This window comes from Paramisgurnus dabryanus, chromosome 3 (assembly GCF_030506205.2).
Source record: "Paramisgurnus dabryanus chromosome 3, PD_genome_1.1, whole genome shotgun sequence".
Classification (NCBI taxonomy): domain Eukaryota; kingdom Metazoa; phylum Chordata; class Actinopteri; order Cypriniformes; family Cobitidae; genus Paramisgurnus; species Paramisgurnus dabryanus.
In genome coordinates this window covers 18270364-18297846 of record NC_133339.1, presented here as the reverse complement: position 1 = coordinate 18297846, position 27483 = coordinate 18270364, and the positions used below count along the sequence as shown (strand labels likewise).

Sequence of the window (27483 nt, the reverse complement as noted above, 5' to 3'; positions counted from 1 at the left end):
ACTGTGCGTATATGAACTTTGCAGCTGTGGGACCTCCAATGAGTGCGTTTTACAATGGTGTTCCCATTACGAATGGCAACTGTGTTGTGTCATTCAACAAAATGAATTATTAAGACTTAAACACTTTGCTACTTTTGGCTCCGCAGACCTAGCACCCGCATCATTAGTTATTGGCACACAACAACTGGTCTAAAGGTCCTGAAGTCTACAGCAGACCTCCTCCAAGTTTAATGCTTTTCATTTCAACATGGTGGCTTCGCATCCCCCTTCATACAGTTCCAGATCTCTGACAAGGCCTGGTTTTATTTATTCCCATTTTGCTCAGGGTGCACATTTTACAGTGCCTTTGGGCAACGCGGAGTTAATGTACAACTCTGAGTTTTCTCCCCTCTGCTCTTTAAACCTTCCTTAAGTGTTTAAACACCCTGGGCAATGACGTGGTGTTGTGAAAGTGAAAAAACATCTAGTCACTGATGTGCTTCAGCCATCCATGAAGAGTAATAGTTAACCGGAGAGAAAGTGGGATGGATGGAGGGATTTGGATGAGACCAAATAGAGCTAGTTACAACCCGAATGTAGTAAAGAAGAGATTTCACTTTCAATGCACGGATGCCGATTTCGACGAGACAAAAATCAAACCATTCTGCACTGCAGTTTATTTTTGCACGTTTTTAACCAGGCACAACAGGACAGAATACAAAACTTGATTGCTTGACTGCACACTTCATGTTTAACAGCTTGCGTGCTTTCATTTACACTTAATATTGTTTCCCATGTGTTGTTGATCTCTACAACCCTCGAGACTTAATAGAAACATCTCAAGATCAAGTGTCGGCTGCGAAAGCTATTCGAAGTACTAAAGAGGCGTATAAAACAAGAGATAACTATGTTAGACAAGGTTTACTTCCTCCCTCGGAGATCAATACGGCCTTGTTACCCTCTGTTTAGTTCCACTGCTTCCTTTCCCTAATTCTGTTTTTTCCTCGATATATAAAAGTGATTGTCTCCCTCAGTGCCAAAACTTGTCCTGCACGCCCGTAAAAAACAGCTTCCCCACAGCAGCTTTTTCGAATTTGGGGCTTGTGACACTCTGCCAAAAGCCACAAATTACCCCCCTCCAGCAACAGCGAATTAGGAACAATTTTCTGTTTGCTATAAAAAATGCGAAAAAGAAAGGCGAGGGTAAAATATAGCTTACACCAGGGACCACCAGGGCAGGCAGCACTGAGATGAAGTGCACGCTCGCCCTGTTGACGGTTTGGGTGGCAGGGCGGCGTTTGGCATTTCGTGCACTTGCTGATACTTGTAGTAATCAATTCGTTAAAACATGGTGTAGCGTTTCATCTCAATAAGGTCACAGAGAAGAGAGTGAGAAAGAGAGAGTGAGGTGGTGTATTAATATCGCACATTGATGAAAAACAGACATTTTTAAGAATGAGGATTTCAGACTAATTGTACCAGAGACTTTCATTGAGGTTCCCCGATCGGATTAAGGATTTTTATTCCTCCTGATACAAAGCGTGAGGTTTGGCTGAGCGTCCACCGTGTACGTCGCTTCGTGCCAGATTGTGATTTTGTCCTTCCAGGACCGGTTCCAATACTTTTTTAAAAGTTAAGGTCCAAGTTCTTCTACACCACTGTAGATGTTAATGGGAAAGAGCGGAAAACCAAATCAAAGCTTAAGGTTGACGCTGAGGGATTGGTGGGGTTAAAACTCGATCTGAGATCGCTGCTGGTGGTCCAAACTACAAACCTACTTCGGTCTCCATAGCAACACCCTTGTTCGTTTCTTCTGTGCAGGTTTTGGTAAGCCACCTGATCATATAGGCAGTCTGGTCATCACCACGTCAGCACAATCAGTGCTGAAAAAACACTTGTGGTAACCGGAGACCCGGTTCTGCACCCCCTGACCCATGTGTTAATTGTGCTTCCTTTTCCCTTCCTGATTACACAACGGCAGATTTTAAGCTCATTCACAAAGGAATCGGTTAATTGTGTGACTCAAGGGGAGGGTGAAATCCCATTTGTTTCTTAGTTAAAAAACCATTAAAGGGATAGTTCACCCAAAAATTTTAATTCTGTCATCATTTACTCACCCTCATGTTGTTTTAAATGATGGTAACCACACAATTGCCAATAACCAGTGACTTACATAATAGGAAAAACAAATACTATGGAATTCAATGGGTACCAATGTCATTTATTGAAATATTTTATTTTGTGTTCTAGTGTTGGCAAAAAATTTGATACATATAGATACTGAACATCTAAAACGATTCCAATACTCCGAGACCAGCTGCGTGCTCTTGCCATTTTTTTTTTCAAATGACGCGCACACAGACACACACAGCACCTGTCTAGTTTGCTCTGGTTTAACAGTACAAGAAAGCCAAGCAGGAGTGCGGGATGAAAGTCAAATGAACATGGGAATGTGAAGAACAGGAGCGAAGTAAGCTAAATATGTAAGCGTTGCTAACAAAGCAAAGCACTTTGAGGGGCCGACACGCAGATATGTTTCGAAAGAGATTGATAATCATCACTAAGTATTAAATATAGACTGCCCAATTTGTTGTTGATATGCGTGTTGTTGGCCTGTAGGGGTGCGCGGGGTTAGTTGTAACATGGACTGTTTACATTGTTGCACAAGGTTAAGCGTTAAGTTTTTCCAGAATTTTTTCACACTGCCAAAAGACAATCTTCCGCAAATTATTGGAAATGTATAATGTTTTTATAGAGTTCCAAGAGAATTTATGAACGAGTGTTTTGGTGGCATGTAAGTTAATTTTATTAAGTAAATCATATGTGGGTTTTTTTCGGTTTCTATGTTGGGTGTGTAAGAAACCAAATCAAGTGCAATGTCACATTAATCAGTATCTTGTTGACTAAAACATAGCATCGTTTTGAAATATGTTTGCAGCTCTTAGCAACTTTTGGTGGGCTTGAAAATATTTTGACCCAGTGGGGTTAATTATAACGCTGTGTTACAACAACCCCTCAGCACTTTAGCTGAATTAGCTTACATTAACATTAGCTTAATTCTTGCTGTTGTTTTAAATAGGCTACACACAAATGATTGCTGGCTGCCAACAAAATAAATGTGCCTGTCTTATCAAAAATCGTGTGTCAAATTTATTTTTGTTCATATCTTTAATATTGATTGAATAAGGTCACGTCAAAGATTGAAATCACAGTGAAATGAATGGCTAAAATCAGACTTATGCTCATTATCTCAAAATTTGATTTTGAAACTGTAGTATGGTTTACAGACTGGTTCACATATAAAAAAAGTTTTTTAATAATTGTGCTGCTTTTTCTTACATATTTAGACATTTTAATCCATTTATAATTGAACTATTGTTAGAATAGGTTGGATGAATGAATACAGTGTTAGATACCTGTCTATTATAGAAAGATATATAAACAATATCCACTTCAAGTATATAGATAAAATAGTATTGAAATATTTGCCTGCAAACTTAATTTTTATCAAGTGTTACAACTAACCCCCTGCCTGTTACAATTAACCCCACCTATGGGGTAAGTTGTAACGTTTGCACTTCTGTCACGTTTGGTGTAACTCTCCAAGAATGGTAAGTAATAGAAACAAACTTCAAATGTTCATTTATAGCAGAGATGCGTTGCTTGTGTAAAAATATAATTAATCAAACTCAAATGTTTTTTGAATGATTAAGCCAAAACCAAAAAGCGTTAAGTTGTGCCCCGCTCTCCCCTATTTATCAAAGTTAATACAATCCCCTAAAGAGTTATCAGACTTTGGAAATTCAGACGGGGTTTTAGCTGACAAAAAATACTTTGACTGTGGTCAAAAGTCAATTAACCCAGAGATACTGTTCTGCCGTGTTATATTTTACTTATAATAAAAAAAGTTTAAGGCCTTAATGCTTTGACAGATTTCCCCCGGTGGCACCTGAAATGGTATTAAATACCGTTATTGTCCCAGGTATAGTACCGAAGTTAGAAATGTAAGTATCGTGACAACATGTGTTCAACAGAATAGAGAAACTTCTGCAGGTTTAGAACAAATAAGGGTGGGTAAATGATGACAGAAATTCCCTTTTTGGGTGACTATAAATATTTTGTTAAGATTAAATGTCCCTTGTCAGCTTCGGGTTTACCTCTTGATGCCATGTTTAGGATATTAGCATCATATTGCATGTTTTGGTGCAGCTACATGCATCGAATACCCAGTTCATCTTCAGCAGTTAGCCAGTGCAGTATGCAACCAATACAGTATCTCATTACAACGGCATTTTCTTACATCATTATTTAGACTGCTGTAAATTAAATAAGTAATTTCTCCATTACTGTTGTTTAGGCTTTGTTAAGGTTATTGCTTTATCTGCCGTGGAACTACATTTGTCTCACAAGAAGAAAAGATGCATTGTACCAGATTTAGCTATAAGCTCATTTCCTCCTGCAAGCAGAAACTGGGCTGGCAGATTAGATGGCCATGTGTGATTGATGAAATAATGTCTGTTTTTAAATTCATATGTGTTATAGTGCCACAGTGGTTAAACATTTTCAGGGGAATCATTCAGGTTTACTTGCATATTATCATCTTTGAGATTTTATAAAATGCTGGATTAAATGGACGTTTTTGTTTACAAGGGAAAACTAGATGACACTTGCTGAAGTAAACAATGAAGTAATAACTTTATGATGTTGCATAGTACTATTTGTTCCTGGAGTTTAATTGGTAATGCATTGCATTGGCAGGAAACACACACTCTAAAATGAGCTTGTAATGCACTTCAAGTAGCTTTAGCTAATGGTGTTTGCCTGATATGTACATGTATTTGAAGTAATTATCAATGTGAACTGTTTCATAAAGTATCTTTTAAATACTAGGCAGTATGCCTTGTATGCCACTCCATTCCGAAAATACCCATAGACGTTTATTTTTATGAAGCATGCCCTGGGCATGAGCATCTGAATGAAAACAGCAGGAGCCACAGACGTTTACACACAGTCGTGCACCACTTCTAAAGTTTTTTTTTAATATAAGTACTAAGCAATTCTAATTTAATTTCTCTTCCACTATTATAGGCCATTCATGCTTTTATTCTCTCCATCTTTCCTATTGCCCTTCTGCTGTGCCCATCGGTGGGGAGCGTGGCTGAGGTGTTAGCCCATTCCCCTTCTGGGTGGCTTTCCTGCAGTATTTCAATGTCATCTACTGGTAAATTGATTTTGGCAAAGAAACCAGCTGAAGCGAAGAAAGGGGCAAAGCGCACACTTCCACACACACGTTGAAATACGCTGGCATGTGTGTGCGTATGCACGTAAACATAAACACACTTTTGATCACCACTCAAGTAAATAGTTGGGCTCAACAGTGAGCAGAGGGCCTGGTTTTTGCTTTCATGTATATGACCACACATACTAACAAAAATTCATAATTTAATCTCTCTGAAAAAATTAACCTCTACATGTACACTGTAAAAAATGCAGCATGAAGTTAAAACCGCAAGTCAATTCAACCTACTATTTTCAGTTTTGAGTTGTGATAAGTTGACATAACAATGTGGAATTGTTTAACTTATTTTGTTAAGTTAAAGGAACAAAATATATGAAGAGTTTGGTTCTAAAACGCAATAAATCCATTTTGACTAATTTAGGTAAAAATGTGTTTTCTATACCAAGAAAGTGACAAGATCAAAACCACAATTTTTCTCTTACAAACTTTCAGATAGCATCTTTAGGTTATAAAAACATTAAAAATTAAAATCCATAATTTGATTTTTAAAGATTTAATATAAAAACTGATAATTTTTTAGTAAAATTCTATAAATCTATTGAATCAATATATAAATGTGCATTCATCTTTGTCATGTTATATTCATTTAGTTGACTAGTGATATACACTGATTAAAAAATAAACATTAATGGCATTAATAAAAACACTTACTTTGTCATATTAAGAACACTGTCCTTAGTGCGGTCATCCTTGGGACGTAGTCGTTGAACTTTTTTGACAGCGATCAGCAGCTAAAATGTTTTGGTCCTGCTCGATTTTCATTGACTTTTAAAATAATGAAAAGTTTTTCATAAGATTCCCTGGGGTCAATGTGTTAGCATGACAGAAGCTTCATGCTGTCAGAAGAATAAGCAACAGCCGGCATTTTTCCATCACCCGAGTGATTTACGTTTCTTCCCCGCCACAGAACACCACCACAGGTTTATCCATTTGAACAAAAGTATTTTGTTTGTTTGTTGATCACGAAGTACAAAGTAGATGAGGAAAACTAGGATTCTGTGTGTATTCAAAGTGCCGCCCTTATTGTTTACAATGTGTGGAATGGCACGCTGTGATTTGTTGAGTGGATTTATTGCATTAAGCAGAGAAGGAGGACTGGCATTTATCGTGTCTTGGAACCAAACTCTTCATATGTGGATTTGATGTCATTTTTACAGTGGGATCCCATCAAGTTTTAGAGTACATTTATGCCTTTACAGTTTGTGATCAGTCCTCCTAAGATGCTGCAGATACCCAAATATGCATTACAGATTACCAAATTATTGTTTGCTTTTTGCTTTAAATAGTTTGTTCATTCAACATAATTGAATTAAGGAAAACTTTTCCACGAAATTAGTTTAGGTTTGTACAACAAGAATACAATAAGTTAATTTAAACAAATAATCTTTTGTTGAACCGACTTAATACTTTACTTTTCCACGCAATTAATTCTGGTCTGTTCAACAAAGACAAAACAAGTTCATTCAAGCAAAAAAGTCTAGTTAAACCATTGTCAGTTTCTATATAACACTAATTAGCATAAGCACACGTTAGCATACTATTGACACATTGGATGAAGAGACTGATCTTCAAACAGGCATTAGTGCTCTTTAAAAGAAGTACGTATGTCACATCCACAACTTAACCACAAGTGCCACTCTTCTGCACGACGGTAACCAAACAATTTGTAAAAATATAACACAAACTCTTCTAAATCAATAAGATAAACCAACATTAAACACTATAAAGTCTTTCCCTTTACCTAAAAATGCATAAAATAACACTTAATTAAAAAAATTACTCTCCAAAGGCAGTTGCATGCAAAGCATGCTGGGAAATACAGATTCACGGCCCAGTAAGAAATAGCAACAAAAATCATTAATGTGGTCCCAATATAAAACGATTGAGTTCATGTATTTTTTTTAAATTTAAGCAGATTGAACATTATAAAAATAGGTTGAGACAATTTTTTTTAAATTGTATTAACTTGTTTCATTTAAGTAAATTAGACAAGATGCAAAAATATTTTTTTTTGAGTGAGCATCCATGCTAAAATTAGGAGCTCTATTTTATCACCCTGAAGAGTATAAGGAAAGTTGTCTTTCTCACACTCTGTCTCTTTTTTTGGCTTTGTCTGTCTTTCTTTCTTCTTCCTTCCCTGGAACCTGATCAGAAAAGTAAAGGATCAAAAGAATCTTGTACTGTATTTAACCAGGAACTTGTTCCACTGTCCTGAAACAAGCACGTTTAATGTAAAGCCATTTGATTTGTCCCAAATTAGATTTGAACATGGTCGGAAATACTACTAGTTTCCACATTGCATTGATAACATCTTTGTCTAATTCCTAAATGACATGTGCAGCTCAGACACAGACATATTCCAAGGGAACTGAATTTTCCTTCAGGAAGGAGCTTGGAAGGAATAGGATATCCCACAGAGCACCTCAGCAGCTCAGTGTCTTTGTTTTGCATGAGAAGGAGACCTGCACGAGGTGCTACAAGGGTTTCGGGAATGATTTTAACCATCCTGTTTAGCTTGGCATAAAGAAACGGAGGAAAGCTCTTCTCAGGTTAGGTACGACTTCAGATCTGCATGTTTTCTCCCTTGTAAAAGCAATGCCTCATCGGGAGGGTAAAATATGAGTTGTAATTCGTCATCGGTAATAAACGTAACGTGCATTTGCTGCTGGGGGCGTCACATAAATCATAATTCATCACAATCACAATATTATTAACATGCTTAATGTGATGGAGGGTGAAGTAAAGTTTTTGCTGATGACGTATTCAATTTCACAACGCAAATGTGCACTTCATTATGATTTCTGTCTTTTTACGTGAAATTGACTTTAAGTTATGGGTCTTAAAGAGCCGTTTAATTGCTGAAACCGGCTGCAATTGAACAAGTAAATTGTCTTTAAGCAAAAAGAGGGTGTTTGGTTACAGATTCGCTGTGATGGTTTTTATAGAGCTAGATATTTGTCTCTATAACTCTGTGGGGACGCAGCTAAATAGAGGCGTTTATTCAAAGCCAACAGATGAATCTTTCCTTCACTGCATGCAAGAGTTTGTGGGTGATCCAAAGACAGCTGTACACATTTACACTTGCCAATTCTCCTTTGCGGTCTCACCCTCTTTGTCTTTTTGTTTCTATTATTTTGTCAGGTGCAGAGATCCACTTCCCCCACCGCATTCGTTCACCTCTGGTTGTTTGGCACGTGATTTAATTCATATAGATTTACGGTTCATTCAAGGTGTACATTTAATCAGTAAGCGTGTTACCTTACCAAAACCTTTGTGTCGCTAACATGGGACTGTACAAACTGAGCTACAGGTATACTTTTATAAGAGATGGCCTAACTCTACTCTTCCTAGACTTGTTTTTGCTTTTCTAAATGTTTTATATAGTTTAATGTAGTTTTCCGGTCATATGAAATTAAGAAGCAGAGTCTGAAGGATTGGAACATTAAAACACAGGTCAAAAAGCCCTAAACATGTGTTTTCCTTCCCTCACAGGAAATTAATGGAAAGCTACTGTACGAGTTATTTTTGTAGACGTGTCTAACTCACTCATTTTTGCTCTCTCATATCTGTACTTATAATCCAAGGATGTGCAATATTGCTAGGCGCTTAGAAATAAAATTGAAGTCTAAAATGTTCTTTCTCAAGCTGTGAGGTTCTATATTGAACCTTTAATATCCACTGGACCTTTGTTATAACTAAATAGCACCAAAAAAAAGTGCTTATTGGCTCGTAATCACAGAGGAAGCATTTTTAGTGCCATATAGCACTGATGAAGTACCTGTGAAGCACCGGTGTAGAACCATATTGTGCTTTGTAGAACCATATGTGGTGCTATATAACCCCCGTATGGTTCTTCATAGGTGCTATATAGCACTAAAAATGGTTCCTCTATGATTACGAGACAAAATCCACTTTAGTGCTAATTAGCACCGTTTGTTTTTAGAGTGTATTTAAAGGTAAGTAACGCAGTTCTGACTAAAAGGTTCTGTATGGAACAAAAATGGTTCTCCTATGGCATTGCTGTGAAGAACCCAGACATTTTTAAGAACTATTTTTGGTTCTTTAAAGATCCATTCCTTTCATATCTTTATATAATCCAAAGAACATTCTTTTACTTTAAAGAACCTTTTGTGAAACAGAAAGGTGCTTTGGATGTTAAAGGTTCTTTATAGAAGCATTCATCCAAAAATGGTTCTTCTATGGCATCATGAAGCACGTTTATTTTTAAGAGCGTACACAAAATCCATCTCTCGGGCAGTACCTTTTTAAAAAGTAGATCATATTAGTACCACACAGGTAGAGGCGGACACTAGTTAAGTATTTTTACTTTCTACATAAAAGTACATTTTTAAGTATTAGTATTTTATCTGTGTTTTTCTTTGGAAAACATACATTCCAAATCATACTGTCATAATTTTTACTCCACTACATTTCATAATTTCAAGTTTTTGGTTTATTTAATTTTTAAGTACACTGTAAAAATACTTTGCTGCCTTAACATTTTTTGTTAAATCAACTCAGATTTACAAGTCATGTCGACAGAGATGAGTTGTCACAAGTTATAAAATATAGTTGAGAAAAGTCAACTTAATTTTATAAGTTATAACAACTCACCTGTAGTTATAACAACTCCTCTCTAGTCAAGATAAATAATAGTAAGTTGAAATGACTTGTAAATCCAAGTTGATTCAACAAAATATTTTAAGGCAGCAAAGTATTTTTTACAGTGTACATTAAACATCTATTTTTTACTTAAGTAAAGAGTACTTTTGTACTTTTACTCAAAGAAAATACCTGCACACAAAAGGCTATATATTGGTCATGTAAATATCTGTACCTAAATGGTACATATTGGGACCTTTATAAAGGGTACTGCCACAGTGACTGTATAATCCCTGAACACTATCTCTGAACACAGACTGAACCACTTCAGGCAAGTTACAGTGTTTCAAAATATTTAGACACAAATTAATAATTTCCCTGAATTTAATTTGTGACAACAGCACTGTGAAATTTTGTTTACATTAAAACGAAAATACCGGTCGATTCAACAGTGATGCGACCACCATCCGGGATCAATCTTGTAATTGTGTTATTCATAAAAAGACTTCTAATAAACACAGCCGTTAATAATTCCCACCAATGTTTGTCATTGCCTTTGGGACGATCATCAAACATAAAGCCGGTTGACATGATCTGTTCATGAAATAGCTAATATATAGTAGTCAACATTTGAAGTGGATCAAAAACATTCATCAAAGTTGTCCTAAGACAAGAACGGGTACTGGGTATTGGTTTTAAGACAACTTTTAGGAAAGGTTTTGATCCACTTCAAATGTTGACTAGTGTATATTCATTTCGTCACGTTGTGTGTATGCTATTTATTGAGAGACGCAGCTATCAATAACATCTTGTGCCATTTCATTGTAGATTATTGATTTGCTGAATGTTTACTAGTTTTTTATTGTATATCAATTTTTAAGTATTTGTAAATCGTTTATGTTTTATACAAAACTTGAATAAAAAAAGATTTAGGCTTTTAAAGATAACGTAGATTTAGATATTTTCATTTACAACATTCCAACATCCCCTTTATTATAAATAGACCAATAAAATAATACTGTAGACACAGTACTTTATCTCATCGGAATAAGTTAAGTCATTTCTTTTTTTATGAGTTACCTCCGCTCATCACTATTAGATCTTAAATCTCAAAGTATTTGCACAAGAAATAATAAGAACTAAAATAAAACGTCTTTATTTCTAGTTGTTCAATAAAAAAGGCTTTCAGTCCACAATCTCTTTCCACCTGAATCCTGTTACTGTATTATCATCATTCAACAACGAACAGGTACTCTACAAACTTTTTGTTTTTATGATAATCTGACAGATTGTAGAGCATTTTGTGTTTTTAACTCTTAGCAAGTTTCTTCCTTACCGCAGATACCCGATCCTTTCTGCCTTGAATTTCAGGTATGTGTGAAGAACCTGTTGGATTTTTAAAGCAATAAATTGTGACACTCCGGCTTGACTTGAAACAAATTTTTGTCAATAAATCAGTTTGTCTTTTCCTTACATTGTATATAAAGCGCGTGTCTGTGGTAAAACGTGCACAATTTGCACGTTAAATGCATACGTCAACTTAAATGAAGCAAATGTAAAATATAAAAACGCATATTGTCAAATGAAATCCACACACTGTCATTTACTGTTGTGATTGTATCCACAAAGCATAGACAAAATATAGATCTGACGCGCATGTGCACACCAATACGCGGAATATTAGATGCTTATTTTATTTTGTGGTCACCTTGTGGTGAGGTATGAAATATTTAGTTATGCTTATACAAACATATGAATTTTTGAAATTATGAAAAAATAAATGTTTTAGGACTAATAATATACATGGCACAACTCACTCGGTAAAGGCCCTGTATCTTTTTTATAACTACGTTTTATTCAGCTTGACATAGCCTAGTGATCAGGCAGCTGTCAACACATATTAGTGTTTGGAAATTGATAAATAATATAATGTACAAATATGGTAATCCTATATAGACACTGCTATATTTTACATTAGCATTGTGCATTTGAGGCCGATCCGTTTGATTACAACCGCTCATCACACAAATAAATATACAAATGACAGCCAGCACTCGAGAAGAGTCAAACTTTCGCCTTATAATTTGCTGATTTGTGATGGAAACACATAAAAAATATGACTTGAACATCTGTCTGTGTGGTTTTCCTAGATCCACCCTATATATTGCCTTTACAATTATCTAGAAAAAAATTACAATGTTGTTTAAATGCTGCCTGAAAAAAAAAGAAAAATAAAAGAGAGTTGCTTATTAGAAGGACAAGTGAATTATGTGTGAATATAGCCTATGTTTAAACATAACCAAATCAAATAATTGTTTACATCGTTTACAAAACAATTATTAACATGCCATTTAAACTATAAGTAAAAGTCTGTTGCAAAACATTAGAAATTAGAATTCAAATTTATTGTGCATTTAAAAATGTTTTTTTTTATTTCCATCCAAACGTAAAAGGAAATTCGTCATTTAAATAGTTCAGTCATTCAAAGCTCGATTATTTCAACAAAATAACATGCATCAATAATATTTTCAGCATTTTTAACAGAAAGACGTACAGACAGAAACTAAACAACGTTCATTCAAAGATCCTCGGACATTCGACCGCTATTGACTTCTGGATCAATGAGACAATTCCTGAGAAAAAGAGTTTTACATGAAAAGTTTGCGTTCTATTTGCGCAACTAGTCACTGACGCTAGCCAAGTGTCTGTGTTTAGTGGTCAAATCCACGTGGCTGTGCAGATTCTGCAGTTTTTGGTACTCGTATTGAAAACCGAGGACCCGAGGAAAGCCCACCGGATTGAACAGTGCCGAAGATGCGTAATGGGAGGTCGGAGGCATTGGGCAGGCGATGCCAGGGGCGACAGGCTCCAGGGCCGCTGTTTGGCAATGCGGGAAAGACTTGTTCCGTGACAACAGCGTGGACAGAGCAGGTAAAATGCTGCCGACAGGTGGGACACTGACAGGCTGGTGAAAGCCAAACGGGTAGATATCCAAACCCGGCAAGTGCGCGCAGGACGCGCTGAGTCCGTACGCGCCGTACGCGAGATTTGGAAAGCCACCCGACTGCAGCGCTTGATCCTTAAAGCCGAATTTGAAGTGCTGTCGTTTAAATCTCTTCCTCCTCCTGAGAAAACTCCCGTTTTCAAACATGTCTGAAGAATTGGGATCCAGAGTCCAATAGTTCCCTTTACCCGGGTTACCTGGCTCCCGTGGCATTTTGACGAAGCAGTCGTTAAGGGAAAGGTTGTGTCGGATTGAGTTCTGCCAAGCTGGGAATTTCTCCCGGTAGTACGCGAACCGGTGGCTGATAAAGTCGCAGATCTCGCTAAGGGTGAGTCGCTTTTTCGGGCTCTGGAGAATGGCCATGGTGATCAAGGCGATGTAAGAATAGGGAGGCTTCACCGACGTGCTCTTGCTCGTGGTTGCTGGACAAAAAGAAGGGGATACGTGGTCCTCATCTTCCTTGCTGGACCGATTTTCAGACAGAGATGTTGAGCTGTCAAGTATCTGATCAGATGCAGAAAGCGCTGAGGACGAAAGCCGTTCATCTCCAGATTCCTTGCCACCTTCACCCACCACGTCGACAACGAGGTCATCCATTAAATCAGTGTCCAGGGTCATAATCCACAAGTGGAGAGGGAAAACAGTTTTAAACAAGCAAGCGGATGCCCACGCACGAACCTAAACGTGTCCTTTATTTGAAAAGAAAACCCCCGGTTCCTCAGATCATCTAAATTATTTCAAAACTCATAAGACACAAAAATGTACCTAAATTTAATATGACCACACACAAATCCTCAGATTTAGAGCGCTGGAAGTTCAGAGACCTGCATACATGGCAATGTCCATCGTCCACTCCAACGCAACTGGATTCCTGCAGCTGTTGAGGAATCAGATGACGATGATCTCATGACGAAGTTCTCGGGAAGAAGCTTCACTCCAATGAAAACAGAGCAACTCCATCAGGTTCTGCCCGCATGAATAATATCATGCCACTGAATTCGCAAGGTTATTATCTGTGACGTTTGAACCTTTGGCTACTCAACATTGTCTGAGAAAATGTATATTTTTAAATTGCACCAAAACTAAGAGTGAACATTTGACCGTGAAATCTTTTCTATTATTAGCATTAAAGCTAACAGGAATTACTATTACAAATAAATTACCATATTAATGTTTAAACAATCTAAAAACCTACAAGGAACAACTGTAGTCTACACTACTTTCCTTTTAAGGCTATAAACATATAATTATGCTTCTTACAAATGGCCAAATCCACTATGGGACGTCCTACGAAATGCACAACACGTGATTTCTGTCATTTGTTTACAGATCCGCATATCAATTTAATCCCAGTATCTACGTTGTTTAAGATTGTTGAACATAGTTTAAATAAATTATATATATATATATATATATATATATATATATATATATATATATATATCATTATCATTTAATTGCGTCAATTAAGATATTATTTTGTCTTTTTAATTGTCTATTTGTTATTAAAAATACGGTTTTAGCAGTAGGCTACAACTGGTTGAATGGTCTAAGAAATTTTAAGAATCTAAATTGAAAACCACAAAACAAAATAAAAATATTTTTTATTTTATTTATACATTACCAGAAAGCTGAATAAATACGCTTTCAAGTGATTTATGGTTTGTTATTGTAGGACAATATTTATCCGAGATACAATTATTTGCAAATCTGGAATATAACGGTGCAAAATAATCTTAATATTGAGAAAATCGCATTTAAAGTTGTCCAAATGAAGTAAGTCACACATTTTACTAAAAAAAAAAATTTTGGTAGACTATATTTATGGTGGAAGATTTACCATGGCACGTGATCTTTACAGCCTAATATCTTAATGATTTTTGGCATTAAAAATCTATAATTTTTACCAAACAATTTCGGCTATTGCTACAATTATACCCGTGCTACTTATGACTGTTTTTGTGGTCCAAGGTCACACATATGTTTATCAGATCAGCCATTCGGATTTGAAAGATAAGCTACATAAAATTTATAATAAGCAATTAAATAAATACAAAATCTATATTAAAAATAAGTTATCCTATTGTATCTGATCGTCGCATGCTTTCTGTATCCGTATTGCATTTTCTAGTTTCTTTAATGACACGGTGAAAATTAGGCCTATCATATAAAATTATCGGGTCGTTGAGATAAAAGTCAAACACTTTTGTTCACATTTCGCAGTTTAAAGACTCGCTGGGTGATTGTTTTTAATGATAGAGCTCTTTGTTGAGGATTTCTACATTTCCTGCCTATATAATCTTATTGATACCGGAGCCCACAGAGAGAAGAGATGATGTGGGTGGGCACGATTTCCCAAATCTATCACGCATGTCTACAGATTGGAAACAGGCACAGGGAGTGAAATGAATGAGGGGTGGTTTTGAAAGCGAAAAGGGGATAATGATACAAACCCGTCGTGGCGGGGATCCTCAGATAAAGCTCTCTAATGTGGTATTCATGGGTAATGTGGTATTCCTATAGACAACATTCTCTAAAATTGGAGACGACATTAAGCGAAATACCACGAATGGCAATTGTAGCATTGCAACATATGCAATGATTTATTGAAAATATGTATTTAATGTCTTAATATTTCTAAGAAATTCATACAATGCACGGGAGACCGGGACGAGCTGTCACTATGTGAGTAGAGTCAAATTGAACAAATGCTTGCTTTCTCTAATAGCAGTGGTTTTATTTGTTGGCTTTAAATATTTAGTTCAAAACCCTGTAGTTTATGTAAATGCTTTAGAGAACATTCTGATATTGGCGTGTTTTATAATAAACATGGACTTGTGTCACTGATTTGTGTTTCATAACTGTTTTAAAGTTTTGCAGCTTCATCCTTATACATGCTGTTATATACGAGTTAAACGTATTTGATCTTTTTCCTGGCCGATAACATTAAAACATTTTAAAATATAGATTTATTATATATAGACAATACTAACTCGACATTTTAGCCAGAATACAGACGAATTTGTAAAAAATAATGAATTTAAAATAATTGCACCTGAAATATTTTTGTAAATAATAATGACCTTTAAAAATAACTACAATATGACATACAATACAGCAAGTTTACTGTCTAAGTTTTTACAGGGCTTCTTCTGAATATAAAAAAAAATTCATTGTGTTATGCAATAAGAAACATGCAGCGCATTGTGGGACTGAATGGCATCTGTTTATGCTTTATAAATATGTTTATCTTAAACATGTTTTATAATTTAAATGTGGTTATAAAACTAATAACAAAAATTACTCATATGATGCTCGTTATGGAGCAAAAACGTTTGTAGATCCTCCGCAACTCAACGATTTTCTTAGGGGAACGAATGCGAAGATGAAGGAAATGGCTCCCCCTTGTGACAACTTTTGGGGTAGGCAGCAGGCGATAGTGAAAATATTTGCGATTTAGATGAACTCACATTTGATTTTAGTAAAATTTGTCCTCGGTGTAAAAAACTAAATGAAGTTTGTTGAGCATTTATAGGTAGGCCTAAACAGTGGACTAAATTAATAAATGATTTGCTTCTGTCCAGCTTATGCAGCTAACGTGTTCCACCTTTACCTACGTCCTGTATTTTAACAATTTTGACAGCTTTAATACTTTTTTTATCTTTATTATGGACTCTCTGAGATTAAAAATAAATTTTTCAGGAGTGACCTGGTCATTATTACTTTTTTGTTTAGTATAGTTTAGTAAACTTTAGCTAAAACTGTTTTATAAAACAATTAAAAAAATATTGCAATCCATTCCGTTGATAACATTTTTTAAAGAAAGGGAAATTTAGATGAAAGATTTACCATTGTTAATTGACTTTAATTTAATAATTTGTATGATTTTTTTATTGCTTTAAACAACAGAATGATACAGTATACAACTTTAGAGCCAGGGGAGCAAATAAAACATACACAAAAAAATAAAAAAAAATAATAATAAAATAAAATACAAGACCATTACATCAGTCAAAGATTTTAAAGACAGTACATAAATGAACAGTCTTTATAGCTTTTCTATTAGTACTAGATTGAATTGTGGAAAAATAATTTTTAAATTCTTTGAGGAATACAGAAAAAAGTGGCTTTTTGTTAGAAAACTTGGCCTGATATATCATGACGTCACTATAACGCTTACGCTGTCGACGCTTACGTCAGTCGTTTTCTTCTCATTCTTCTGGCGTTTTCCGCATTATTCTCGTTAAACTATTAACACAATTGTAGCTGCCATGCAAACATTTTATTTCCTTTAGGATACAAACCTACACGCAAGGCAATGATATATTAAGCTTGTTTGACTTTATGCCACGCCGTAAGAACCGGATGACATCACAGTACCGCGAGAGCGACTCAAAATTACTCCTCCGTATGATTTCTCGAATCGTTGTCGCGGTACTGTGATGTCATAAGTCTTGTCAGTTTTTGCGGGCCGCATAAAGTCGAACAAGCCGTAATATATCAATGCTTTGCCTGTAGGTCATCAATTTGTCCAGTAGATGTCACCATAGCACCTATATTTCAAACTTTCTCATATCAAGAGCAGAACTTTTACTTAAGTCACAAGCAAATGTCTTTATGGCATCAGATTGCTCATAAATGCCTTTTTATAAGTGCAGTGCTTCCGTGATCAAATGTGTTTGCTCAAATAAACCTCTGCACAAGATGGTATTAAGCACTTAAGTAGCCTAATTGCAGTTTATGAAAAATATTTAAAATATGATTAAAGGCAACTAACAAAACTGAACTGCACTATCATTTGACACCCTTGGATTTAAACCATGAAAAGTTGTGCTATAGCAAACGTTGTATAGAGCACAGAAGATAAAGTAAAACACTTTTAGTCTCATCTTATCAATGACTAGGTGTGGAGTGAGGACTTCCATGGGGTCAGTGCCTTTAGGGTTAAAGGTCAGGATGTGCTTGCATTCTTGACACAAGTAATCCTAAAAGTAGCTTTTAAGAGTGCTTGTATCCTATTTAGCTTTCTAAATTATTCTACTGCGTACGTTTGTAAAGGGGACATATCACAAGACTTTAAAATGTAAAATAAATCTTTGGTGTCCCCAGAGTACGTATGTGAATTTCTAGCTCAAAATACAGCATAGATAATTTATTATAACATGTTAAAACTGACACTTTGTAGGTGTGAGCAAAAATGTGCAATGTTTGGGTGTGTCTTTTTAAATGCAATCTCTGTACTAAATGGCAGTGCCGTGATTGAAAAGTGCAGATTTAGGGACAGTAGGATTATCCCCTTCTGACATCACAAGGGGAGCCACGTTTTTAATTACGCATTTTTTCACATGCTTGCAGAGAATGGTTTACCAAAACTAAGTTACTGGGTTGATCTTTTTCACATTTTCTAGGTTGATAGAAGCACTGAGGACCTAATTATAGCACGTAAACATGCAAAAAGTCACATTTTCATGATATGTCCCCTTTAAATCCTAAAGCCATTTAATGGTCTATGTGCTGCCCAAAAGAGTTAATTGTGGACTATTCGGTATGCAAAGCATACTAGTGGAATTTTCAATAGAACGACCGTAACATGAAGCGATCAAAGTGCAAAATAATGAAATGTTGCATAACTAGTAAGTTAACAGAATGCCACTCACACTACTAACAGGCCTACATCATCATTCGACATTTGTTATTAAATGCCCTTTTACAATTAGCATGCGTGTTCCCTGGGCTTGATCCCATGACCTTTTGCACTCCTAATCCTCTACCATTGAGCAACAGGAACACTTGTAGAAAGTAGCAAGTCATTGTAAATGCTATTAATCGTCGATTTCTCTACAACAACAATTGTTTATTACAATTACCAAATTTGTCTCACAAGGTAAGATCAAGAGCAAAATCAAACAGTGTGCTCTGTCAGCATCATGCTTTTATAATCCGACATCCTATTCAATAAACCGATGAATAATCCGGTGACTATAGGAAATCAAACATCTGTTGTCTGAGTCGGTGGTCATAAACAGGATCGGGAAACCGTGTCATACACCTGTGTACTTCCAAATTTTTAGATGACACAGTTTTCAGTCACCTGCAAACTCTCACACCCACACAGAGATAGGTGACAGTTTCAAGAGTTTTAACCACACCCTTTATTAAACATTCGAGTTGATTTTCAGGCTTCTCATTAACCTGATAGCTGTTAAAACTCTAATCAGTCATGATTATGTGAGCTTTCCCAGTGTTGCTTACAGGGTGGGTGGTAAAAAGCCTTTAATGAGACTTTAATATCTTTTACTTATTTCTTACACCCTTAAACGTACAGTATGTTAATGAGGATAAAATGAGATTCATATTATACGATGATGACATTTCCTATACCCTAACTCTACCTCTAAATATAAGTCAAACCTCATTACGTTCATTGCATTCAAAGCCAAGCATTTTAATAGCCTGCAAAACACCAAAGACTACAACAAAAGTCCATTTATTAGCATTTTACATTAAATGTTTTTCTACCAGGAACTGCAACTTTTTTGTGAGCAAGGGTTACCACAATGGATAAAACAATGTGGAGGGCTACTTTTTTTTATTTATCTACTCAAATTTTTTTTATTTTACTTGTTGATATGTTTTATCAGTGTTAAAAACCAAGCTAATATAAAAAATATGCAATATATAAATATATTACAATTGAGACTATTAATATAATGTGCTTTAGTGGGCACCTCACAGACTCTGTGCGGGCAACCTGATGCCCACGGGCACCATGTTGAAGACCACTGCTCTATACACACTACCATACACGTTTACAAAGTAATCCTAATGCACTAATCCTTTCGTAATTGTCTGGAGTCTGTGTCCATCTTTGGTGGGATTTTGGGGGCTGCAGATCCAGGTTTTGCCAAGCGTGGTGAGGATAACAAGGTGTAATGTGATCCTGCAAATGGGCGAGAAAGTTTCAGCGGAGAAGATCCATAGCAAGAATAATTGCAGGTTAGGGTTACTCAAATTCAGCCAGCTTTATTATACTTCAGTGAAACACCACTGAAGAAATTTACAAAGAAATTACTCTTCTGCTATAAAACCGTATCCTCAAAAAACTAGTTTCGTTGTTGCTTTAATCTAGGTCCAACTCCTATCCATCATTCCAGTAAACAAACAGTACCCGCAGTTTGCTGTCTCTTTCATGTGGCGTCTGAGATCATGGAAATGAAACCCTGTTGAAACCATTGTTGGTGGGGTTGAATTAAGAGGTTGAGGGGAATATTGGATTATTATGTCATAACAGCAGTTGTCCACTTTTATTGTGGGCAACGCTTACCACACATGCACTCAATCTTTTTAATGAACAACATAGTAATGAACCAGAAAGATACAGATTATTTACATTGTGTGTTAGTAATTTGGAATTTACAAAAATAAACATCCATCATATTGCTTTATTATGTATGTAACAATCAAAGGATAATGGATCACCGCCTGTCATTCACACTACTTAGTAAACACCCACAAAAGTGTCAGCTGCTGTCTTTATGTGCCGAAGGATCACGACCCCGAGGGCAGGGTGGAAGTGCACAGGTCGATATCCAACATTAGAGTCTGGATGTGTTTTCTCCTTAGCTCAGCATAGTTTCCACAAGACTAAACAACTGCTCCCGTTCACCTGCTACCTCACACAAGTCACGATAAACTTACACAGCAGTTTTGTCTGCGTCACACGCATGAATTGCATCATTGTTTCTGTGAAGTCTGGTTAACTTATATTGCTTATTAAACTTATTGTTGCGATGCTGTCAGAGATGAAAGGTCAATGCGCAGTCGATATTTATTAATGTGATAATGATGCCAGTAAACTTATTAATGCCCTCTGGCACACTGGCAGTGTGAGAAAATACATTTGGCTGTGATGCACTGAAGTTTTACTTTTCTTTGTGACTCATCTGCGTTCTCACATTCAGCCTGGGAACAAAGCAGAAAGGCCTTGAAAAAACTAAATTGACCTTTGCATTTACATTTTAGGTGGTTGGTATGTAGGCATGACTATCACTATTGCTCATAATCACAACCCCCGACTACCCCGACCTTAAATATTACACTCAGATCAGTGGTTTAGATGGACGATTTGTGCTTGGTGAATAATACATAGTGGGTGTAACTTCGATAATTTACATTTAAGGTGGAAAAAATGGACCCAGGGCAGTGCCCTCAAAAAAGGCCCTAATATGGATCATTAAGGTACTTGTATGTATACATTTGGTTCAAATATGTACCTTTGAGACAAATAATATGAGCTCTTTTTGAAAGAGTACCACCTTGTGACAGCGAGGGACCATTTTTTCAGACAGTGTAGTCAATAAATGAGAAACGGGTTAGCTTAGCTTTGTATGTAGAGTATTGTGTTAGTAACACAAAGGTCATTGGAGTTGATTAACAGGGAACACACAAACCAATCAAAAAATTGTATACCCTAAATGCACCTTTGAATGTAAAGCCCCTTGAATAAAAGTGTCTGCCAAATGCATAAATGTTAAATAAACTAGCTTAATATAATAAACTTATTCAGTTACCAACATATTTAATTTTAATTATATTTAAATGCAATAATGCACCGCATGACACTGCATGTCCGAGTTTAATTAAAAAACATTACAAGGTTAATTTTACAGCAAATGTTCTCATAATCCACACCTTAGTTTCTTATAATTCAGAATATATAATAATAATAATAATAATAATATTGAACTGAATTCTCCTAAGAATAATATGTTGAACTGGATTCTCCGTGGTCTCAGTAAAGCTCAAACACAGTACCATTCACGTCTATGCTTTTGCCTCCTTTATCAAGAAAACAAGGAAAGTGGCAAAGTGCGCACCAGTAAATAATTCACAATATAACCATGCCGAGAATTGTTTATTTTTTAACTTGTTTACAATTTGTAGCAAGGACACTTTTTCTTAAAGACTTAACAAGCCTTAACTGATCCAAGCTTCCACAGAATGTAAAATTTATAGTTTACATGCTTGTCATTGAAACCACAGCATAACACATGACAAATTGAAGTTATCTGGCCTTTACCAGACAAGTCAGAACAAGCAGAGATCTCTCTCAACCCAAACGCTTTGTTTATCAACTTGCCAAGTGAGTCTCCGGCTATTCACGGGAACTGACACGAACCAAGCTTGTTAAAAAACTAGTCCCGCCTCCTTGGCAGCAGCTTGCGCTTCTGCCGAGTAGAAACAGGTTTGAAATGACACAGTCGATGATACGCTCATGTGGGAAACTGGCAAAGCGCATCACCCACGTAATCACCACATCACCGTCGTTTACCACAAGGTGCATTTCGGTGTTAGCGCTGCTGTTCAGCTGAAATGGTGCAGCCAATCTACAGCGGTGCAATCTGAGGTTTGAGTTTTCCTCCCAAAAAACACTTTATAGCCAAACACAACCACATTTCTACTGTATATGTCCACTGGTGTATAATGAAATGTATTATTTTAGCGGACGTCTGTAAAAAGAAATGCAGCATGAAGTTAAAATAACTTTGTTTTGCAAGTCAATTGAACCTACTATTTTAAGTTTTGACTTGTGATTGGTTGACATAACATAAATTTGTTAAATTAAAGTAACGTAAAAATATATTTAAATTTGACATATTTTTTTATAGAATACCTGTAAGCATCACATGCGTTTTAAGATAAAAGCTTATTTTTCAGTTTTGTTGAATGCTATTAAATTCATGATTTCACACATCACATTTGAGCTAATGTAAATCTAATTTTTTCAAAAGATAAACTGGTTCATTATTTGCTAAAGCAGTTATCTTGTAAAAGTGCTTGAATTCATTTCAAATGTCTTGTGTTTGCAAATGGTAATAAATATAGTTCCTCCTGGTGCCTTTTACCCTCTAGCTATATAGCTATTTGCATTATGTGCATCATTTTTGTGGTAAAATTCCTGCACACAACTATGTTTTTTAAGTTTATCATGGGGATGCACCAATTTATCGGCCTAAAATTGGTATTGGAAGATAAAAGTAATTTTTCACACTACACTCTAAAAACAGACATTCTGTGTTAATTTAGAGACAACACATGTGTTAGTTGTCCCTAACTAACACATCTTTGTGTTATTATTGAAACAACACATTTTGTGTTGTCCCCTTCATGTATTTTAACACGAAATAACACATAAATGTGTTAAATGGCATGACACAAACTATGTGTAAAAAATTAACACATCATTTTTTAATGTGTATCGAACATCGACCGCTTGTTTAAAAACAGCCGATGATCCGGGCATAAAATATAAAAATGCACCAGAGCCCTCATTTATAAAATATTGCGTAGAAACCAAACTAAATTTGATCATTTTTCAAAAGTGAGTACGTTCAATTCATAAAACAAACTTGCGCACAAGGGGCCCTATCTTGCACCCAGCGCAATTGACTTTGTCAGTGAAGCATGTATCATTCGTATTTTGCATCGGCGCACAGCGGGTTTATCCCTCCATAGACGCACGTCGGCAAACTAGGGAATGAACTTGCGCTCCCTGGGCGGTTCAGCGCAAAAAAGGAGGCGTGTTCTGGCGCAAACCATCCCTGATGCTATTTTGCAGTTTCAAAAAACAATTGCGCTACTAACCAAAAAAAAACTAGTCTAAAGTCAGTGGCGCATTGCGCGTTGTTCATTATGCTATTTTAAGGGCGCATGCTTGACCTTATGTATAGCGTGCACAACGCGCACACACTTTGCTTATCTAATCTACACAGATGCAACAGTTATTTTTGCAAATCATAAATTGTTACAATAAAAAATATTAACACATGAGATAAGGGGAATCACAGTGGTGAGCATTGTGGTGATAGATTTTATTTATTTTGTGTGGCTGCGTTAAAAAATTATCATGCAAATAACGATTAAAATATTTTCATGAGTTTGTTGTGTGGCTGTATTACGTTTATTTTATGTAAATAATAATTAAAATGTTTTCATAAGAAACCTTAATGTATGTGAACTTGATTTGTAAGTGTACTTTGGGGTTGGACTGCTTGCGTTTCTTGGCTTTCAGCAGTGAGGGTGGACGCAGCGATGTCCTCTGCTGGCGTCAGGTCCTGTGTAGAGGCAGATCCACCTCCCGTTACACGGCGTGCCCGATTTATGCTGGCAAGCTTGGGATTCCCCCGTCTCCCCGCCATGGAACTTGCGCCCTTGCGTTTAAAGGGAATGTTGGATGACGTTCTGATTGGTTTATTTAACGTTACGCCCAAACCACACCTATGAATAATGAACCTACTTCAGACCAACCCCTTATTGATTTGCGCCCGGCGCAAGAGTTATTTCTCACGCTGGGAAAATAGCAACAGCGCCCAAGATCCGCCCACAAAGTCACTTGCGCTTTGCGCTTCGCAATTGCGTTTCAGATCATTAAAATAGGGCCCAAGATGTGAAATCTATAAATTGTGAATGATGAAGGAAATCACCACCGTTTTTCAATATTTTACCATGTTCTTACCTCAACTTAGACAAATTAATACATACCTATCTTTTTTCAATGTGTGCACTTTTATTCTTTGTACAGCGCATCGTGAATATGTTAGCATTTAGCCTAGCCACTGATCTATATAAATGACTGGATTGCACATAGAACGCTTAACGTAACAGCGTGAGGTGAAGCCAGCGCAGAGTTCGAGCCGCCATCTTGGTATACCCAACCGGCAGAGGGCGTCACTGACTTCCATTCAAAATCATGTTTTAATTTCACCCGCTTTACAGCGTATAAGTCACACAAGCTTATTTTTAGGATATGTGTACGTAAATTAACTGTTAATTCTGGTGTTATTTGCAATGTTTATGTTTTAATCGGGCAGGAAAATGGAACCGTTAAGGTGAGTGTGTCTGCTGCGTTCTGTTAATGACACGGGTATAAATAAAGTTTTTTTTGACATTCAGCTACACGGTCAGCGTTATTTCTCTAAATAAGTTTAGGTAACTTGTAAAGATAACATAACATAAAACCAGCAAATTATTGCATGCACATACGGTACAAAGTATGATTATTTATTTAGATTTCAGAATGAGCACGTTTGTCATTAATAGTAAATATGCTGCGGTCTGTCTGCTGATCTGATACTGTAATGAAGATGAATGTATAATAACTGATTAAAACGGAAAATGTACAACTTTCAGTAAATAACTATTTACATGCTTTGGACGTTTGTGTTGTAATAATGTACAGGGTAACTTCAGATATAAAAACGAAGACTAGTAAAGTGATGTTTTATCATTAAAATCTGATCGCGTCCATTGATTTAATAGAATGTTTGGGTTTACCAACATGGCGGCGCGGTGGCTTCACAGTTGTGACGTCATGCGCAATCCAGTCATTTATATAGATCAGTGAGCCTAGCCCTATTCATTTCTTATGAATCCAAACAGGGATGAATATAGAAGCTACCAAACACTTCCATGTTTTCCCTATTTAAAGACGGTTACCTGATTAGTTACACGAGTAAGTATGGTGGCACAAAATAAAACTTTTGTTTGGAGCCATAGGAATGAATGGGGCTAAATGCTAACATATTTACGAAGCGCTGTACAAAGATTAACAGTGCACGCATTTAAAAAATATAGGTATGTATTAATTAATCTAAGCTGAGGTAAGAACATAGTAAAATATTGAAAAACTGTGGTGTTTTCCTTTAAACGATGCCTTATTAATATCATTGGCATTTAAAAAGCACCTGTCAATGTTTAAATCTTTTACGAGCAGCAAGAAAGACTTATATTTCCGGCAATCGGACAAACAAACACAAAAGTGCGTACATTTGCTCAGATCTTGACCTGGCGCTAAGCACTTTTCCACACCAAAACAGTTTTTATAAATATGGACTTTGCCGTGGATTTCTGCTTATGCACACCTTACAAACAAATCTGTGTGTACGCACACTTTATAAATGAGGCCCCAGATCTCATGCTGTGTGATCATTTTGATCTGGATGACAATGACGAAAGAATTGCAGTTTGTATGCTCTGCACTTCTAGGATTTCATGAGATAATAATTTAAGTAAAAAGAAAAACTATCGCTACACTGTAAAAATTCCTTGTTGCACTTAAATGTTGAAGTTTAATCCATTTGAAATTACAAATTTATTTCAACTTTCTTGACTGGTGAGGAGTTGCTATACATTATAAAAATAAGGTTGAAATAACTTAAACTAATTTAATTTTACTTTAAATTCAAGTTGTATCGGTATCAGTGGATGTCATTCTAAGTAATTAGAATTTCGTTATAAACACAAATGTTGTATCAAAGCATACCTGACACAAAGAGGTATATACAGTACACCAAATATGAGCGTGGGTTGGGTATTTCTCTGGAAGTAAGGAAGTACGGGGATCAGCTTGTTTGAAACATTCCAGTATAACTGTCCTGTTTTTTGAACATGTTACATAATAGTATCTGACCCTGATCTGTACAGTCCGAATTGGCAGTGATAAATGTCAAGAAAGCTACAAAAGCCAGCGAGAGTTTGTTTTTATGGTTTCAGATCAGAGAGATGGACTCAAACTGTCCACTGTGGTTTTACTCCGTGCCAGATGTCAGATTTATGTGAGGTCAGAATATACTGCACACTGCTTTCATTGTACTTTAAAAGTGCGCTGAGGGATTCTGACTAGCTGAGGTTAGGTTGGCATTTCATCGTGTTTGCCCAAGAAAATAACCCCACACACTTTTGGTGAAGAACATGTCAAAATGTAAGTGGGGCACCTGTCACACAAATCACGCAAATGGTGTGGTACTTTATATGAGCCCACTTTCATCTCCATAATGTAGGTCAAGCCAACACACACATATAAACAACATCCTGCCCCGTTACCTCAATTGGTAAAGCTTCTTCAAATCAATAGTTCTTAAACTTTTGTGTCTGTTGTGTAGGGTGCATCCCTTCGCACCCCCCCCAAAGAAAATGTATAATATATTAAATGATACAACGTAGTGCTGCTGGCGAGCATTCTTGTTTTTCAGAGGTATAATTACACATAATTTATGATAAATTAATGTATTTTATAAAATGTCATAAAACTGGGGCTCGATACCATCTTGTGGACCCCAGTTTAAGAACCACTGCCTTGAACCATGCAGTTTGTTATAAAGAACTGTGCAGCTTTACTTATGCCATTAGACTTTTTGTTTTTTGTCATTTGACTTATGATAGGCCGGCCTACAAGGTCAAATTTTACACGGTGGCTAATTCATTTGAATTTGAATAAAGTGAATAGTACAAAACAAAAGCATTTTAACGAAGCCCCGCCCCTAAACCAACTCACAGAGGGCATCCAGTAGTGGCTTTTTATCATTTTGACGTTGGCTTTAGATTGTTGCATTTATTGTTCTTCAAGTCTTTAAAAACAATAATTTGGGATTGTCATGACAAATGATTCAAGGATTATTTTACACGGGCAAGCTTAAGTCATGTGGATATATGGCGTCTGTCCCGAAAACGGGGAGGAATGACATCAAAGTCTCTAAAATCATGACAGATGTTGTCTAGTAAGTTCGAAAGCTTACATTGGCAAGCGCACTCTTGCATTTTC

At 36.3% G+C, this 27483-nt stretch overlaps 1 protein-coding gene and 1 long non-coding RNA gene across 3 annotated transcripts in view; both read right to left on the bottom strand.

Moving 5' to 3' along the window:
* The window catches only part of LOC135768632 (uncharacterized), an 84221-nt gene that overhangs the window by 31099 nt on the left and 25639 nt on the right, over positions 1-27483 (bottom strand). The gene's annotated exons all lie outside the window — the stretch shown is intronic.
* Positions 11715-14017, bottom strand: foxd7 (forkhead box D7). Its single transcript, XM_065252581.2, has one exon. It carries the CDS (start codon positions 13500-13502, stop codon positions 12561-12563), a length of 942 nt encoding a protein of 313 aa, XP_065108653.1. The 5' UTR covers positions 13503-14017; the 3' UTR covers positions 11715-12560.

Coding starts and splice junctions, on each gene's coding strand:
- foxd7 (XM_065252581.2), bottom strand. CDS start 13,502: ATGACCCTGGACACTGATTTAATGGATGACCTCGTTGTCGACGTGGTG.